Source organism: Callorhinus ursinus, unplaced genomic scaffold (assembly GCF_003265705.2).
Source record: "Callorhinus ursinus isolate GAN/ISIS: 27379988/994484 unplaced genomic scaffold, GSC_fseal_2.0 scaffold20, whole genome shotgun sequence".
NCBI lineage: Eukaryota > Metazoa > Chordata > Mammalia > Carnivora > Otariidae > Callorhinus > Callorhinus ursinus.
Window position 1 is genome coordinate 21,752,112 of NW_027397082.1, and position 19,164 is coordinate 21,771,275.

The window sequence follows — 19,164 nt, forward strand, 5'->3', positions numbered from 1 at the left end:
GAAGAAAGCTGGGACCCAACAAGGCTGTGACTTGTTCAACTTCACCTAGCAAAATGGAGGTCAGCCCATAGGTGTAATACTTCTTTTTAATCTTGCTTTAGGTTATTTATCTGGAAATCGTTAACACAGAGTAGCTACCGCTTTCATATGGCTCCTTTAATTAAAAGTTCAGCTTTAGGGGCGCCTGGGTGGCCTAGTCGTTAAGCGTCTGCCTTTGGCTCAGGTCATGATCTCAGGGTCCTGGGATCGAGCCCCGCATCGGGCTCCTTGCTCTGCAGGGAAGCCTGCTTCTCCCTCTCCCACTCCCCCTGCTTGTGTTCCCTCTCTCACTCTGTCTCTCTCTGTTAAATAAATAAATAAATAAAATCTTAAAAAAAAAAAAAGTTCAGCTTTGCGGGGCACCTGGGTGGCTCAATTGGTTAAGCATCTGCCTTTGGCTCAGGACATGATCCCAGGCCCCTGGGATCGAGCCCTACATCAGGCTCCTTGCCCAGCAGGGAGTCTGCTTCTCCCTCTCCCCCTCTCCCCCCGACTCACGCTCACACTCTGTCTCTCTCTTTCAAACAAACAAACAAATAAATAATCTTTTTTTTTTTTTAAGTTCACCTTTTCACAGAAAAGGTAAAAATCAACAGGCTGGATCATGGTTCTTGCCCCTCATGGCCTTCATTAGAAAATTTTTACCAGATGTTTACTTTTATAAGTTACGAATCTCTTCTAAAGAACATTGAGGCTTCCTGTTTAAGTGTTCAATCTAAGAAAAAATAGTTATTATACAGTATTTTTCAGTAATTATGTGCTTCTGAAACCTATTCCAGAATTCTGATATTACCTAAACAGAAGGTTGTTTCACCTTCTGTATTAGCCCAACTGGACCTGCCTCCCTGGTGCCAGTGACCCAAATTGTAGGTATGGTGCCTGGGAGGGACTAACTAACTAGCTTCTAGAAGATATACCCGATGCCACTTTCCTTTTCTCTGTCCATTGCAAACCTTGTAATCTGATCACAGTACTCTTTCAGTCCACTGCCAATCAATTGGTTCTGGCTCTCAAGTTGAAACTCATTTGCTGTCCTTACAATAGAGGTCATACCTTGAAAAGACCAGTGACCTTCAGATCCACCCTACATTTCATCATGTCTACACTGGTTATTAAACACTCTTTAGGTTCTCATTTTACCACCAGCTGCTCATTAATCCAATTATAAGTTTCCTTTATCCAACCAAACTTCCTGCCAAGTTGCTTAACTCTCATAGTGATGCGTTTGCCTTCCGTGATTAGACAGCCCAGGAGAAGATACTGCCTTGTTCAGACATCTCGGTAATTTAGGCTTGACCTCACTCTAATAGTGCAACATGCAACATGTGCCTTATGAACACGCTGCAAGAGCCTCCTTCCCAGGAAGGCTCACCAAGGTTAGTTTCTGCCCACAGTGGGAGTCCTGCCCCTGGGTCTCTCCCCAGCCTCACCAGCAAGGCATTAGGGAGGATTCTGAATCATGTCTGACTATGAAGGCAGTGCCTGGGCCCTTCATTTGGGTTTCTGGGTCCTGAATGGAGGCAAGCTTGTTTGCTGGCAGGAGCGTCTGTCTCCATATGGAGAGTCAGTCTTCACATCTTCTGTTCATTAAGACATCAGCCTCACTCAGCCTTGCTCTCGGCTGCCAGACGCACTGGCATGCCAACAGGAAAAGTTCCATCAAGAAGGGGTCTGCTGCCTTCTGAAGGCAGGAAGGCACCACTTTGCCTGCAGGACTGGACCTGCGCAGCCTTCATGAGACTTGTTCCAGCAGAGCCCTTAGAACACTCTGTGAGTTCTGACTCCAGGCCTGCAGGCAGAGTCTCCGGGTGGTGCCATCTGTAGCTCACACAGAGGTGGGTGGGGTCCTTCCACCTCCTTGGTCATTCTCATCAGTCTCCTGGGTGCATGCCACCAGCTCCCATGGCCTCAGGCTGCTGGGCAACACCCTGAGTTATGTTAGAGATATAATAATGAATTATACAATGGATTATACATAATTAATTTATAATAAAACACACACACAGTGGTTTAATTTCTCCAAGTGAATGATGTGCCACCGCCAGATCCTGCTGGAATACATTCCCTTAATGCCTGATTTCTGATCTGGAGATGATAGCCAGCTGCTCTAGGGAGGGACCTTGGCCAGATTCCCTCCAGGCTACCTCTGGGGTATGTCCCATTGAAGGATAATCCTTCACTGCCTCTATTGTGGTTCTAGACCGGGATACCCATGGGGGTCTCACTCTACCCCAGGACTGTTTGAGAGTGGTTATCTTCTTCATTCCCCCAATCTTTCTTACGGAGTATGGGAGATGCCAATGTATTTATACTCCCCCATTCCTTCCTTCCTTCTTTCCTTCACTCAACAACTGTGTGATGAGTGCCTGTTATGTGCCAGACCCTGTCCTTGGCTTGGTGCGCATGAGTAAGCAAAACGCAACGATCCTTGCCCTGGTGGAGCTTACATTCTAGCAGAGGGAGCCAGACAATCAATAGTAAGCATAATGACTAAGTAGATTACACAGTGATAGGTGCTATAGAGAAAGAAGAAGCAGAGCAGGATAAGGGTGATCAGGTGTGATGCAGGCAGGCTGTAGGTTTAAACATGGTGGTCAGGGCAGGTGTTATGGAAAAGTGGCAGCCTCGGAATGGCCAAGCCCTCCACGAAGAAGGGGGAAAGGCCTACTTGGGGCTGTTTGCTTAGGAGATCTTTCAGTAACATTTGTAATTTTTGGTTGCAGATGTTCAGGATGTTACTGTTCCTGCTGCTGCTGCAGTTTCTGCCCCCCACCAAGGGGTCCCAGCGTGCTGAACCCATGTTCACTGCAGTCACCAGCTCCGTCCTGCCCCCTGACTATGACAGCAACCCCACCCAGCTCAACTATGGTGTGGCAGTCACCGATGTGGACCATGATGGAGATTTTGAGATCGTTGTGGCAGGGTAAGTGTCTCCCACCCTGAGTCTGATCCATGTATCAGTCAGCTTTTGCTGTGATAAGGCTGAGTAACAAATACCAAGAGCCAATGGTTTGCAACAATACGTATTCCCACTCCTAGGTCTCGGCTGGGCTCAGCTGGGCCTCTAGTATGCCATGTCCTTGTCTTTCGCTGTAGCAGTGAGAGATGGAGGCTGGAGAGTTTTTCAGGGAGAGAATTTGAATGCTCTGCTTCAAGACATGCTCTTCAGATTTTTAGTCTCCTTAGTTATGCAAGTAACACTTCCTTAGCAGTGGGACTGTAGATTCTCTACGAAGGAAGGGCTTAAAGGTGACAATTATGAGAGAAGGGGCTGCTCAAAGCTGCCTTTGCACAGCATTTTCCATAAGACTAGGAAGACAGTAATCATCCCTTTCACAGAAGGGAGGAAGACGGGAATTCAGGATAGCTAAACTTACTCTAAAGCATGCCTTGCTGCCCACCCAAGAAGCAACATTGTGTAGTAAGAAAAGCATATGATTTGGAGTCCAAATAGCTTGAATTCATGCCGTAGAGCTACAGCTTTCTAGTTGCATGACCTGAGTCAGTCCCTTACTCGCTGAGATTCATATGTATCGTCTGTAGAAATGGGAATAATTGTCATGCTTTCTTGTCCTGAAACCTCAGTAGGGTGTTGCGTGTACTAGTGCATTGTCAGGTCTGCCAGTAACCATCGATAAGCACTATTTCTGGAGCCCCGTGCTGAGCCTTTCCCCGGCACCGTCTTACTTCATCCTCCTGACAACTCTGTAAAGTGCATACACAAGAAAAGGGAATTAGACGGGAAGCGACTTGCCCTCATCAATTAAACAGGACATGGATGGGTCAGGATTTGAACCCCAGGGCTCCCTAACCCTAGAGCTACTGAACTACGGTTGTGCAAAGTTTTGTTATCACTTCAAAAATCAGTCAATTGATAAACACACAAGGGCCTGTCCTCCTCGTTCTGGGAGGCCTGAGCTTTTATGGCAGCATGGAAAACAGTCACTGCCAGGTAGCATTGTTTGTAGCAGCTGCATGTAACAGCAGAGAGCACTGACCTTGGAATTGGAAGACCTGGTGTTAATCCTAACTATACCACCCAATGGTTGCGAACCTTGTGCGAGTTACTCAGCTATGCGGTGCCTATTTTCTCACCTATGAAATGGGCATATTGAAGTCTACCCTCACCTACCACACAGGACAGGGTGAGGATGAGCGGTGATGATGCGTAGAAGAGATACTTTATAAAGCACACTTCTTCTTCCATTTATTCATTTCTTCTACCCTGTGAAGAGTAAAAGGTACCCAATTCTAGACCTCCTAGAAGTCTGGATGAGTACCCCGTCCAATAGAACCTTCTGCAATGATGTAGATGTTCTATGTCAGTGCTGTCCGATATGGTGTCCACTAGCCACACGTGGCTGTGGAACATTTGAAATGTGGCTACTATGACTGAGGAACTGAATTTTTAATTTTATTTCATTTAAATTAAATTTAAATTTAATTTAACAGGCAGGCCCTGTCTGGGAAAGTTTGGGCTGCCAAGTGTTTTTCTATAAGATGATACTGCCCACATTGAAATTACCACAGTTCTGGGTCTTAAGGAGGAAAAACTAAAGAGCAGAGTGTGGTAGAAAAAGGAACATCAGAAGTGGTTGTAATGACCCTGCTGAGGTGACCTGAGCAGCTTGTCCACGCTTGGTGCTGTGACAGTCTGGTGTCTCTCTGAATCGGGAGCAGCCCACCTCATCAAATCCTGCCTCCCAGAGCCATGAGTCTCTGCTTATGGGACTTTGATGCATGTCTGAAATGTTCTAGCTGGCCCCGCCTCCTGTTAGATGGTACCAGCCTCCCCCAGTAGCTCCTGGGAGCTGACAGAGGACAGAGGATGGTAAGGTAACCATCCTTCCCTCCTCCCGGGCCCTCTACAACTTAGTGCAGTGAGCATCCTGGCCCTTCATCTTGGACATGGGCTTCAGGTGCAGCTCTCCATCGCACCCATTTTCGGACACACACGGTTACCACTGCATCTCCTGAGCATGCAGTTTCTTTCTTTCCAAGTGCTCGGCATTCATTTCATCTTCATTTCCCATGAAGTCCCTCCCTCTGTCTCTTCCAAGGAACTCAAGAAATCTGCTTCTGTGTCCTCGGTGGTAGGGAGGCTAGACCATCCTTTGTAGTCATCTTAGAGTAGGTAAACCTGGTCTAGCTTGCTGCTGACTGTGGGGCCTACAGCACTTTGGAGTCCTCCTCTGGAAACAAAACCCAGACCATCCTGGATCCTCATCCTGAATCGGCCAGAGATCAGGGAAAGATCCTTCTCTCTTCTCCCAGGGAAGGGTTGAGCCAGGCAGGCCCTGTCTGGGAAAGTTTGGGCTGCCGAGTGTTCTTCTGCAAGATGATACTGCCCATTCCCAGCAAAGGAGGTTTGCGTGGAGGACAGGATGGTGAAATGGGGCAGCCTCCCAGCTCCAGGTCAGGCCTTCTTTGTGGCTGGTGTGAAGCATTGTGAATTCTCAGAGCATCAGAAAGACACGTTCTAATTTAAGTACCAAAATACGTTCCAAAGGCAAATATAACTTTCTATTATCTTCAGCTTAGGATGATTTGTCACTGTCTTCTTCTTTGGGATGGATAAGCAAGGGTTGACTGTATAGACATATTTAAATCAGGACCTTGGGAGGTCATTTGGTCCACCCCTTGCCTTCCAATTAGGCCACACCTATCGCTCTTAGAACCTCCATTTATTTAAAGCCTTCCAAGAGAATGTGTGCAATCTTTTTGTAATCTAGCTCAATTACTTATGTCAAGAATCTATTTGACAAATCTGAATCCCTCATATTAGAGTTTAGTAAGCCATTTCTTTTAACTTTTGCTTTGCTATTGCCTTTGAAGATATAAACCAAGTGGTCACCATTCTTTCAAACAATGACAACTAGGATCACTGCTCTGCATTTTATTCTCTGTGGACTTGGCCACGTTTCTGGTTTCAACTCTTATTCTGTGTCATCTACTCTATACCCATATTTAACTCCGTTTCCTTCTCTGTTTGATTATAGACTCTGTTTAAGAATCATGCTGCAAGAGTTGAAATTTCTAAAAATTGAAGGTGAATACCTTTACCTGGAGCACCTGTGGTCCAGCTCATGACAGGCCCACTCTGTATTATCTTATAGACCTTTGCTGGTCCCTGAAGGCATTTACCTTTGCGACCCCTGGGATAATGGCCAGCTCTTCAGTGTATAAGGCGCCCTGTACTTGAACTTGTCTTAGATGTGTTGACCTTGTAGTGTGTCTGACTTGAGCCCTGTTGCTTTGACTATTTACTCTTTGAAAGGTTTGTTTTGTTTTGCTTTTTTGGTATCCTCGTTCTGGGTATTGATGGCATTGATTTTGAGCATGTTGCGGGTGAGTTTGTGTCGTGTTTCAGTTTCTTGAGTTAATTGTGATGGAAGGCGTGTGCGTGCGTGCATCTGACTCTGGGAGGAGCAGAAAATGACCGCCCTTTGTTCTGCGGGGATGGGGGAGGGAATGGGCTGGCTCTGCTCCTCGGCCACAGCTGGGCGAGTGCCTCCGCATATGGAGGGCTTATCTGTTGACCGGCAGGTGCATGATTGCAGTCTGTGCATACAGTCTCCTCCCTACCGGGTGAGGGGAGGATTTGATCACCCCCAGAGACATCCGTGCACGCACAGACCATTGAGGATCTTCAGGACTGGTTCCCTGGGTAAATAAAAAGCTCAGTAGCTTCCCCTTTTCTCAGTGGAACTAAACACCCAATCTACAGTCTCACATAGTCTAGAAAGGAATTTCTGTTGGTGTCAATCTTGCACAATTCCTTTAGAGTAGCTTTTGTTTCCTGGGATATCCCCAGAGGTCTGAGATAACCCCCCCCTACCCTTTCAGTTTCCAACAGAAGTTCTGCTCAAAGGGAAAGATTGTAGTGGTTGTAAAGTTTAAATCACAATTTAGATCAGTTTTTCTACACAGAACATTCATTTGATAAAACCTTAACGCATTCTTCACACTTGGAAGGGTTTCATTTAAAGGGATGCTACATATCGTAAAGCAGTGCTTCATTTTGTTTTAATTTTGCAACTATGTCAGAAAACTTTTTTAATTTACTAAAGTTAATTGAATTATTTAAAAGGCAAACTGTATTCAATTATCAGATTAATCATAATCATATAGGAGATATGTTTGCCATTATAAATAATAAGAACAATGATAAAGAATGAGGTATTTATCTACGATTTAACCAAAGCAGGATTCATGCATTTTATTATAAGTATATATAGATACGTGCAGCATATATAGATATATATTGCATATATAGATAGATAATAGGTAGATAGATGTAGTATTCATGTGAATATATGTAGATATATATATAGTCTATGTAAGTCTATATGTATATACACATACACACTTTTAACAAAATAGGAAAAATAGTTTTGAACTTTCTGTGCTAATTGTTGCTTTGTAAAACATTTTAATAGATTTGATCATCAGTTTTGACAACTTTGAAATGTCAGATTATTTCATTCAGTTCAATTTATCCTTCTCTTTTAATTTAAAATAGATCTTACAATGTAATAACACTCATGCGTTCTATTACCAAAAAAATCATACAGTATCGATGAAAGTAAAAATCCATCTCTTTCAACCCCCCACCCAGTCCTCTCCCAAGATAACAATTGTTTTCAGTTTGTTGTTTATACTTCTAGAAATTTCTATATTACATATATGTACCACATATATGTTCCTAGGTTGCAAATATATAATTTTTGGAAGAATCAAACTGATACATATTATTCCAAAACTCACTTTTTTTCACTGCATAGTATATTTATTGTTCATAGATATATAGATAGATAGATTTAGCTCATTTTTTTAAGTTGTTTAGTGTGGGTGTACCACATTTGTTTTGTCACCCCTCAAGTGACATTTAAGCTGTCCCTAATCTGTGACCACTGCAAACAATGCTGAACTGCGCATCCTTACCGACATATGCAAATATTTTTCTGGGATAGATACCAAGCAGTAGAGATGTTGGGAATGCTATGTACATTTTGGATCTTAATAAATAGCACCAAATTATTTCCAATCTCCATCTTTTTCTATTTATTCATAGCCTAGAAATAAAAGGTAAGCTTGGGGATTATTGAATTCAACAGCTATTCAAGCCCCTACTATGTGTACAGCCTCATAGACTCCGGGCCCTGAACCCGATCAATTTAGACCTAATAGTTCCAAGAAGGACAAAGCTTATTCTGCATCTACAAAAGAAGCTGCCGCTGTTAAAAACCGGATTGAAGAACTTCAATACTGTCTGATTCCAACTGCTAAAAGGACTTCTTCTAAAGCCTCGTCTGCAAAAATATATCTCTTAAATGGTTCACCCTTCACCCCGAGATTCATTGTCGCCGGTATCATGGTAGCTTGATTGTGGGATGCCAGCTCTTCTGCTGTGGTTAAGCATGGACTGCCCCTGATTTTCAATACTAATAAGACATGAGCCGGAGCAGGAACCGAGGCTTGTAAACGCCTTCTTAAAACTTTTCTAAAAAGGTTACTCAGCGGTGCGTGGTGGGTTTTCCAGAGATGTCTCATTGCTGCATCTGAACTCCCTTCTCCCCAGAAGCAGTGGGCAAACATTCCGCCCTGCGCACCAGGTCACAGACTCTCCTGACAGCCCAAGGTTCCGAAGCCCCTTGATAGTTACCCTAGCGACCCCCCTCCCCCGACAGATGGTCTGGTAGGCAGAATAATGGCCTTCCAAAGATGTTGCGTCCTAATGCCCACAGCCAGCGAATAGGCTGTCTTATCTGGCAAAAGGGACTGCGCAGATGGGGTTAGGTTAAGGACCTTGAGATACTGAGCCGATCCCAGATTATCCGAGTGGGCCCGAGGTAATCCCAAGGTCCTTAAAACTAGAAAAAGGGAAGCAGAAGAGGAGCTTACAGTGACGTGAGGTGTGGAGGACTTAAACTCACCGTTCCTGGCTTTGAGGCTGGAGGGAGGGGTCACAGGTCAAGGAATATGGGTGGGCTCTAGAAGGTGGAGAAGGTAGGGAGATAGATTTACCCCTAGAGCTTCTAGAAGGAAATGCAGTCATGCCAACACCTTGATTTCAGCACAGACCAATGATGGAATTGTGACGGACTGAAGTGTAAGATAATCAGTTTGTATTGTCTTTTGCCACTAAATTCGTGGTGAGTTGTTACAGCAGCAAGAAGGAATTAGTACGTCAGATGCTTGGTGTGATTTTTCAGAGAGGGGATGGCCATTACCTCAGAGAATTTTAATAGTATTATTTTAACAATTTCATGGCCTTAAGATAAATATACCACCCACAAGCATATTATTTCAAACAATAAAGCAAGTATACCTCCAACGAAAGTATTATTTTTAATCAGTGACAGTCCCTTGTCTTAGGAGCATGTGCAGTTTGGGGAAGAGTCTAAAAGCACACTTTGTTCCTTAGTGACCAGCCACCTTAATTCACTGTTTGACACCCCGTGTCTTAGATGGCTGGAGGCAGGGAGAGGGATTCAGGGCTTTTAAAGACCTCATTGCCCTTGGTGAGACAGCACACTGAAACTGGATGAGGTCATGAGTGACCCGTACCCCGCAGAGATGCGAGCATTCCCGGAGTCGGACAGGGTGGAGAACACTTCCAGGTGAGAATCGCCAAGGCCTTGGAGGGGGCATTTGGAAGGACAGGTAGCATGCGGGTCTGTTTAACTAGGGAGCAATGTCCTCTCCAGGCTGGAGATGGCTTTGGGCTTACTTAGATTTTATGTTTGTTTGTTTTAAAATTAATTTTTAAAAAAAAAAAAGCAGTTTAACAAAAAACTGATTTTCACATAGTGAAGAATATTTATAAAAAGCCATTCCAAAATAGTAATATAATTAAGACCCTAAAATTGCCTCTGCTGAAAAAGGCAAAGCTACTTTTAGTAGTCTGAGTTTTTCATCCATTCAGAAAGTGGAGGGATGTAGGCCCTGTCTCCAGTAACCTTCCTTGAAGTCTGTCTTCGCCCCAGTTCTGTAAGTGGTGGGCTGGGCAGAAGCCCTTCCTCGTCCCAGCTCAGCTCCTGAAGTGCCAGGCACAGGGCAGGCTGCAGGTGAAGCCCGCCCTCCCCACTCTTACACCCCTACAGCAGCAGGCCTTTCCCTTCCCTCTCCTCCCCGACTCCTCGCCCCCTTCCCCCTTCCCCCCTCCCCCAAACAAATCTCACACCTCTCTGCGTCATTTCCACTCCCAGCATCACTTCTTATCGGGGCAGGGCTTGTGACCCCTGCCTCCCACCCCTTCTCCCCAGTGCTACTGACTTGGTGAGTCATTTTCTTCCAAGAATGCTGTGGTTAGGACTTAATCTCTCCTCTGAAGAAGTAGTTGGTTTTGAGGAGCAGATACCTAGGAAAACATGCAAGGATGTGAAAGGCTAAAACATTCCCCACTTTGGATTTTTGCCGTACTCTCCCCTCATTTACCATCAGTTCTGAAGGAGCAGAGTGAGCAGCATGCCCCTTGTAGTTTGCTTATGTCATCGCATCTTAAACCATCTCGGTGGTTCGAATGACGTGTGGTATTTAACTGAGCCTCAGTCACATTGTTTCACATTTTAACATCACTAAAATTGGGATGTGACTTACAACGGGCAGCTTGCACTAAGTGGAAGTCATGTCTTTCCTAGAGATACTGCAGTAATGCTGAGTCTTAGATGACGCCTTAGCTTTGATGAGAGCACTGTAGGTAGTATTGTCTCATTTTGCCCATAAGGAAACTGAGACCCAGAGATGTGCTGAAAGTCTTAGAGATGGTGAAAGGTGAACTATTAATCTACATATGCCCACGAAATTAAGTGTGTTAATTGTGTCGTTCAAATCATAATCTTTATTGATATTTCTCTGCCTATTAATAACTGAGGTTCGGTTTGAAATATCCTGGTTGTGGTAGTGCATTTCTTTCTGTGACTCGACTTTGCTGTACATTGAGTCCCATTTTATTAGGTGCAGTTTTAGAATTCTTTTTTTTATTATTGAGATGTAATGGACATATAACTTTAGTTTTGGGTTTACAACACAGTGATTCAATATTTGTATATATTGCAAAATGATGACCACAATAAATCTTAGGCTTTTTATGTTTTCCTGGTGAATGGAGCCATTATTATGAAGTGACCCCATCTATCCCTAATTATGCTTTTGGCCTAATGTTACTATTAATATTACATCTTTCTTTTTGTTAGTGTTTGCCAGGAATATCTTTTTTCATCCTTTTACTTTGAACTTTCCAAAATCCTTATGTTTTATGTGTGTTTCTTATATGCAGCATGTATAGTTTACATTTCTTTCTTAACTGGCTGTGTCTGCTTATTGATGAGTTTAGTCCATTCCATCTAATGGGAACGTTAATATCTTTAAACTAGTTTCTCTTGTTCAATTTTCATGTTTTTAATGCTTCTTTTCCTTTCTTGCCTTTTTTTTTTTTAGAGGTTTATTTATTTTTAGAGTGGGGAAGGGGAAGAGGGAGAGAGAGAGTCTTAAGCAGACTCTGCGCTAAGTGCAGAGCCTGACGCTAGGCTCTGTCTCACGACCCTGAGATCATGACCTGAGCCAAAACTGAGAGTCAGGCGCTCAACTTACTGTGCCACCCAGGAGCTCCTCCTTTCTTGCTTTTTAAAAAAATTGATTGATTGAGCAGCTTTTTTGGTGGGGGGTGAGGGAGATACTTGTTTTCTAAATCCCATTTTTTTGCCTCTACTTGATTTGGGACTTTTACCCTCTTCTTCTGTTCTTTTAGTGGTCTCTTTTGAAATTTTATGATACATTTTTAACAAACTCTAAAATTATCTTAACCCCCTTCTATAACATTACAAGGACTTTAGTCCACTTTAACTCTTGAGCAGTCCTTCCTGGTATACATATAGAATGTCAACTTTGCCCTTTGAAAACCCTGCCACTTACAATTATTACTGTTGTTACTGTAATTATCTAAAGGCAGTGTTTTTAATCGGGAACACTAGCTCTCTCCAAGGGTCCTGGATTAATGTAGGATTCTAAAGTTCACTATCCTCACTATGCTGCCAGCTCAAGAGTTAGTAATACCCTTCACAGTGCTCTGAGCCCCTTATTCCCGTTTGTTTAGGGTCGTCAGTGCCAGATCTAGTTTCAACTCCCTTTTCTGTGGAGTAGGGTGGTTCTTGGAGATTTTCCTTAAGTTTGTGAGCCCATTAATACATTAAAAATATATTTTATCTGGAACCTACTTTTTTTTTATAGTGGTAGGGTCCTTTAGCATTCTATTATATGGATGGAAACAGAAGTCTGGAGTTATCAATAATTTAGGATCTCCAAAGTTTGTTTTTCTATTACTAAGAGGACTAGGGAGGGTATGCATAACTAAAGGGAATAGTATTTAAGAGGTTCTCCCCCTTACCTGTTCAAAGATGCTTGAACTCACTTCTTGCAAAATAGAAAGAGCTCTACAGCATGGAAGACTTGGGTGTGAGATGGAGAGGGATAGGGATGTGTGTGTATGGGGAGAGAAGCACATGTAGTAAAGCCACAGGCACCTGGGTAGTCAGGCCAGACCCTTGGGCTGTGCCTCTCTGGAGGAGCAGGGAGAGTCAAGATCAAAGTCATTTCCAGCTTAGATGATACCATGTAAGGTCACCAGTGTTTGGCTACACCAACCAAGGAAATGTGTGACTGTGTACACCAAAAACGACCTCCTTCCCCCCTCAGCAGCCATCTTTCCATGTTGTTCATAGAGTAGAATTACAGCCATATGAAGTCATGGACATGGACCCAGTGTGTTTTGACATGCCCTAGTGCGGTAGTCACTCTGTATGTTGGCCATGAATGAGCACTGGGAAGATAAACAAGCTAATGAGGATTCTCCCTGGTTGGGAGCTATCCTGGAGAGCAACACTGCATTGCTGGGCTTGTCACACAGAATAGGGTAGCAGAATCTTCTCTTTGGACCTCCATACCACCTTCATTCCTTCTTTTGGGATGAACTTTCCCTCTCCTTTGGAGAACTGTTCCAATCACAGGATCCTATGTAACTGCCAGTCAATAATCTGGGGTTCCCTGTGACCTATGTCTGTCTAATCAGTGTCTTGATCTGAGATTTTCCATCCTGAATCAAAGAAGGAAAGCTCTAACTTGCTCTTGGATCATGAGTTGTAAGGATATATCACAAAACTACTATGGATATATCCATGTCCCCCACCCCGTAGAGGAATCTGAGAGAGTGAAAATGACACCCAGAGACAAAAAGGGGGGAGAATCCTGGGCATTAAGGCCATGATTCCTGTCCCTGAAGCCCCCAGAACTATGGGTCTCCTACACCTCTACTTCAGTTCTTTTTACCAATAAATTTTTCTCTAGAGCCTTTTCTCTAGAGTGGCTTTTCTTGCCAAAACTAATGACTTATAAATCTAGACAAAGCAGTCTTTCTGCAGGCGAAAGGAAGCACCCTATCTGATTCTGTGTTGCAGACCAGAGCATAAACAGTCCCTGGCCCCAAAAGAGACCCTATGGCTATCTAGTCAAAGGGGAGATTCTTAAGAATATATAAGAGCAGTTGACAATATGCAACCAGTGTTAACATGTTTCTGAAGGAGTTTTTGCTAGGTGGATCAGATTGAGAGGGAAACTCAAACCAAAGAAATATCACAATGTTATTTAATTATATACTTATATCAAAAATTCTTTTTAAAATGTCTCCTCTCATATTAGATTGCCAGCTACTAAGGGCAAGAACTTTCTCTTTTCCACCTGTGCTCTGATAGCCTAACATGAAGTCAGTGTTCAATGAATGAATAAAATGAAATAGGCAGGGGTCTTATGGATGGATGGAGGGTTTAATAATGAAAATAATAGACATTAGCTATACTCAGAAGTGATTTACTCAAGGACCTTAGCTTGAGAGCAACATCAGTAAATGTAATAAATAAAATCCTACATGCCTACCTTATATGTGTATATCTGTGTGCTCAGTGCTTTGACAGGTACAAGAATACAGTCCCTTTCTTCAAGCCATCTAAAGGCACGTATAGAAATAACAGAGCAGAATGTCATGTGAGCTGTAGAAAAGAAACCCACTCCATGGTTGGCACACCTATCAAGTTCATCTCCCCATTGAATATTCCAGTTTTTTCATTTTCTTATTGACACTGAATTTCATCTGAGGTTGTGGGAATAAGGCTCTTTCTCCCCTGTATGGAATTCCTCGATGATGTCATAGGTTTGATCTTCTCTTGCTCATTACAGCCAAGGTCCCTGTGTTCATTTCCCTTTCATTAAACCACATTAATGGTTTGTTGACAGAGTAGTCCCAAGGAACTGACAGCATCATTGGGCCTCCAGTCCTGGTTCTTCCTGGTTCCTGTCTAACACCTCGAAGAGGCAGTGAAATTCTCCATAACGTACCACTAACCAGTTCTACAAATGCCAACCTTGGTTTTTCTGAACATACACTCTTCCATCAGTAGTCTCTTGTCCATATTCTTCGCTTCAGCTAAATAAAGCGAAGTGTGGAAGAAAGAGGCAGAGGAAACTAGTCATTTCCCCCAATTCCCTCCAAACAAGATGGGCTGTAATTTTAGTTCCCCCAATACCTTTTCAGGTTGCTTCCTTATTCTAGGAACCTATGGCTGCACCAGGCTATGTGGCCAAAGCTGCACTCTCCCTCCTCCCATCAGCCTTTGCTCCACTGGGGCTGGCCTGGGAAGGCCTTGGTTAAGTCATTTCAGCACCTGATCCCTGAACAGCACCAGAGCCCTGGAACAGATCTGCAGGCTGAACCCTGTCCTTCCTCCACTGCATCCCTATGTGCAAACCCTTTTGCTTCCACAAATTAGGAAGACTCTGAAAAGTATGGCAAGTCTCATTATAAAAGTTTCCTTTCCATACAACTCATTAATGTCAAAAAGCAAGAGCTAGTGAAATAACAGATATCTCCCAAGTTTCCAAGGACATATCTAAAATCTAAGTTTCAAATGTATCTAACATTTCATGGGGAAATAAATCTTTAATTTAAAAAAGAGGAAGCAAAAAGTAGATGAGTTCATTCTTGGTTCAAAAAGCTGGAAAGCTAAAGAAATTTTCAAGGGACACTGGTAACTTCCTGATGCCTATCAGGTAATAATACTTCCTAGGTGTGGTGAAGAAAAATGAAATAAGGCATGTAAATTGCTTATCACAGCAGCTGGTACATACTAAATGCTCAGTTGTTAGTGTGTTGGGGTGATTATGTTTATTTAATGCCTAATGTAACGGTAGTAGTTTACCTGGACCAACCCTCATCTTAGAAACCTCTGTGTGTGTCTCTGTCTGTGCCTTTTTCCATCAACAGGATAGCATAGCCCTGTGGAATATTTTTTGCTTTTTAATTAGAATTATATATCTTTGTTGTTAATTTTAACACAGTCATTTAAACATTTTTATACTGCATTGTCTGCAGACATCCAAACCTAAAATAAGTTGTCTTGTATTTTACTTAGTTTCCTTTAAATCAATGTCCCACCTAGGAAAAAGTTTATTTACCCCTATTACATTAGCCAGCTCTTATTCATTCATTCTACAGTTTTTTAAAGTAAGCTGCTATGTGCCAGGCACCTTGCTGAGCCCCAGAGTTTAGTAGTGAATGAGAGCAACTCCTGCCTTCGCTGAGCTCAGAGAGAATCAATATGCCTGGTGAATTAAAGAAATTCTTACTTTGAGAAAGAATTTCAGCTTCCTCTAACCAAATCTTTTATCAGAACTCATAATTTGTAACCAGAATCATTTCTCCGTCCCACTGTCCATTCTTACTAAAAGCTGCTAATAAGAAACGGAATGATAAAACAAATGGAGCTAGAAGGAGAAGGGCGTGACTGGGGCAGTCCGTGGATTAAGCAGCCCCTGAACAATCAAGAGATGATATATAAAATGTAAGTTCACGCCCTCTTAAATAATTAAATATATTAAAGGAGAGACAGAAAAGACCACATTTCAGAAGAAATTAGTAGCCTTAAGGCAGTGGGTGAGCAAAAAAGAGCTCTATAGTAGCATTTATAAGCCTTTTCTCTAGTGTAATAAGCCAAGCAGGTAGCAGTAAGAGGGATGGTTATATGGATTCCCACGTACATTTGAAAGTAACGGATGCTAGCCTAGAGGTCACAGTTGTTACAAGGCATCTGAGGCTCCATCTGTGCACGGGCACTTTATCAATAGACACTAAAGCGCAGCTACTGTTATATGGAGATTTTTTTAAACATTGAAAAGGTATCTTCATACTTGGAAAGAGTTGAAAACCATGGTCTTAAAATATGTGTTCATGGACTGTCGAAACAATGGGGTTAAAGGCACCAGAGGAGGGTCACTGAAAGGAGGAGAGTGAGAGACTTCAGGCAAGAGATGGAGAATGGGTGCGAGAAGAGGGAAGTGGGAAACAGGAAGAGAAGAGGGGCAGGAAATGTGCGTGTGGCCTAGAAGGGAAATTGTGGAGTCATGCAAACCTGCATTAAAACTCCAGCATTGGGGCGCCTGGGTGGCTCAGTTGGTTAAGTGTCTGCCTTCGGCTCGGGTCGTGATCCCAGGGTCCTGGGATCGAGTCCCGCATCGGGCTCCTTGCTCGGTGGGGAGCCTGTTCCTCCCTCTGCCCGCCACTGCCCCCCCCCTGCTTGGGTGCTCTCTCTTTCTCTGACAAATAAATAAATAAAATCTTTAAATAAAAATACATAAAACTCCAGCACCTTCTCTTCCTCACTGTGAGACCTTAGAATAAGTTACCTAACCTCTCTGAGTTTGGGTTTCATCATCTATAAAGTGGAGACCGTAATAACTACTCATTTGTTTCATCACAGCACTATGGTGGTGGTGAAACAGAATAATGACACAAAATGCTTGGTCCTGTGTCTGACCTGTGGAAAGTACTCAAATATTAGCTACCACCACCACCATCAGCATCATTTCTTACTGGGCATTGACCCATGAGGTCTTTCAGAGCCTTGCCTGTCAGCAACACCTGAGGGCTACTCCGTGGTCACTTCTCATCTTGAACCAAATGGATCAGTCAGAACTCTTCCGATTGCACAATGAAAACTAACCCTTGTGAGCCTATCTTCCTCCCCTCCAAGGAAAAGAGAATCTAGTGGAAGCCTATTGGGGGGGACCTCACATAACGCAAAGAAAATCTGATCGACCGAGCTTCAAGGAAGCAGACACAGGGGCAGCAGGGGGACATCAGGACTGACAGGAGCCAGTGTCCAGACACAGCGAGGATCGCTTTCTCTGACTCTGTGCCTCTCATCCCTGCCTCAGGATCTTAGCCTGTCAGCCTAATTATTTCAGAGCGTCTTTCTCCCAGACTCTGGTGCCTAAACTACCAGTAGCTCCTAGGCACGTATCTTCCCAACCTAACCACCGGAAAGAAAATTCCAATGATAAGAATTCTGAGTGGCCACGCACTCATCCCTGTGGCTCAGGAAATCATCTGGTTGGGAATGGAAGAAGGGTTGATCCTCCAGATAGAAGGGGGTCTGTTCCTAGACCCAGGAGAGAAGAGAGCTGAGCAAACAACCCTGATAGCCCCAAACATTCTTTGAACACCTACTGTGTGCCCACGCCTGTCTTCAACACTGGGGACACAGACAAAGCCAAGACCTTTATAATTCCTGCTCTCACCGAGCTGACATTCTAATAGGACAGACGGCAATACACAAAGAAACAGGAATTTTTGATTTCTGTCAAGAAACAAGGTGCACGCACCCATGCCTCTTGGGAAAATCTTGCACAGCCTCATGCAGGCACACCTTCACCACCCCCCCAGAGGCTTGGGCACAGATCCCCTCCCCTTCCCAGGCTGCCCTAGAACCCCTCAGTTAAACCATCCACTTCAGCACCCATTTATCTTCCCTTCTAACCCTCAATTTTAGTCCTTTTGAAACCTATTGAGATCCAGTGATGCAAAAAAGACACCAACTAGAATTCCAAGAAAATTTGCATGCTCAGAATTATGAACTAAAGGTAGAAAAGTCTGGATAAATGTTCCAGGTGAACTCCAGTCAAGGAAAAAGAACAAAGGAGAGAGAGACAAGTCAAATCAGTGTCCCCAAGTCCTCGGCATGTGCCATCTGTGAGAATGTGGCTTAGAAAGGAGTTAACCAGGGTCCATCATGGGGGCCCAGCCTCGCCCTCACAAATATTAGATTCATGTTTGTGTTGGAAGCATTGCATGTGTATTTGTGTGTCGATGTGTTCCAGTGTGAATATTTTTTTTCAATTCTGTGAATGATTTTGTCAACCCTATTTAGCATTTTTTTTTAATATACTAATGATTTCAAAAACTAGAAGTAACCCAGTCCTCTCCAGTTTTGGGAGGATCTGGCCTTGGCATTTCCTGAGCATCTACTATCTACCAAACTCTGCTCTGCCCTTCACACATCCTCTCCTTTGTGGAGGTGCTATGGTTTCCTATTTATAAAGGGGGAAGGTGAGACCCACAGGGCTGATCTCTTGCTAAAGGTCAGACAGCTATTAAGAAGCAGAGCTGGGAGGAGATTGTGCCCTATTTGGCTCCAACGCCCAAATTCTTTCCTTTCAGCCACTGGTTCCTGAGCCAGGCCAGTCTGGAATGAAGTTGTTTTCGCTTTGTAACAAAATTCACTAAGTAAGGATGATGCAGTTTTTTTTTCATAAAGCTAAAAATAGTCCATCTAAAGGACTGACATTTTTAATTCTAAGATTTCGTCCTTTTCGCTTTCTCTTGGAAAACAATTTTACGAATATCATAGGTCGTATCATGGTCTCATAGGGGGTAGTTGCTGGTTTTTTTTTTTTATTGTTCTTAGTCGGCAAAATGAAATATTGACCATCCTGTGAGTGCTGCAAAGTTTGTGTTTTGAAACTTTACTGTGCCATGAAGCCTCAAAGTCTGGAAAGCACTGCTCTATACAGTGTTGGCCTCCCGGAAAGGCAGAGCTGCCTTCCACTGATGCCTGCTGTGTGCAGGCACTGGGCTGGAGGCTCTTTGTGCGCTGTCTCTGGTAAAACCACTAAAAGGGGGTCTGGCCCCGGTTTTACAGATTAGGAAACTGAGGCTGAAGGGGATGAGACCCTGCTGAGGGCCTCGGGCTCCAGCACCCCGCTTTCTGCCTCGCGTGTGACAGCAGGCTGCTCGGGAGC

The 19,164-nt window shown here is 43.6% G+C and overlaps 1 protein-coding gene across 5 annotated transcripts in view; it reads left to right on the forward strand.

Moving 5' to 3' along the window:
- CRTAC1 (cartilage acidic protein 1) overlaps positions 1–19,164 on the forward strand; it is a 145,280-nt gene that overhangs the window by 11,828 nt on the left and 114,288 nt on the right. For all 5 annotated transcript variants that reach the window (XM_025880872.2, XM_073904349.1, XM_025880869.2 and 2 more), the window contains exon 2: positions 2,763–2,962. In XM_025880872.2, coding sequence (XP_025736657.1) covers positions 2,763–2,962 — 200 coding nt within the window. The remainder of the gene's footprint in view (positions 1–2,762; positions 2,963–19,164) is intronic.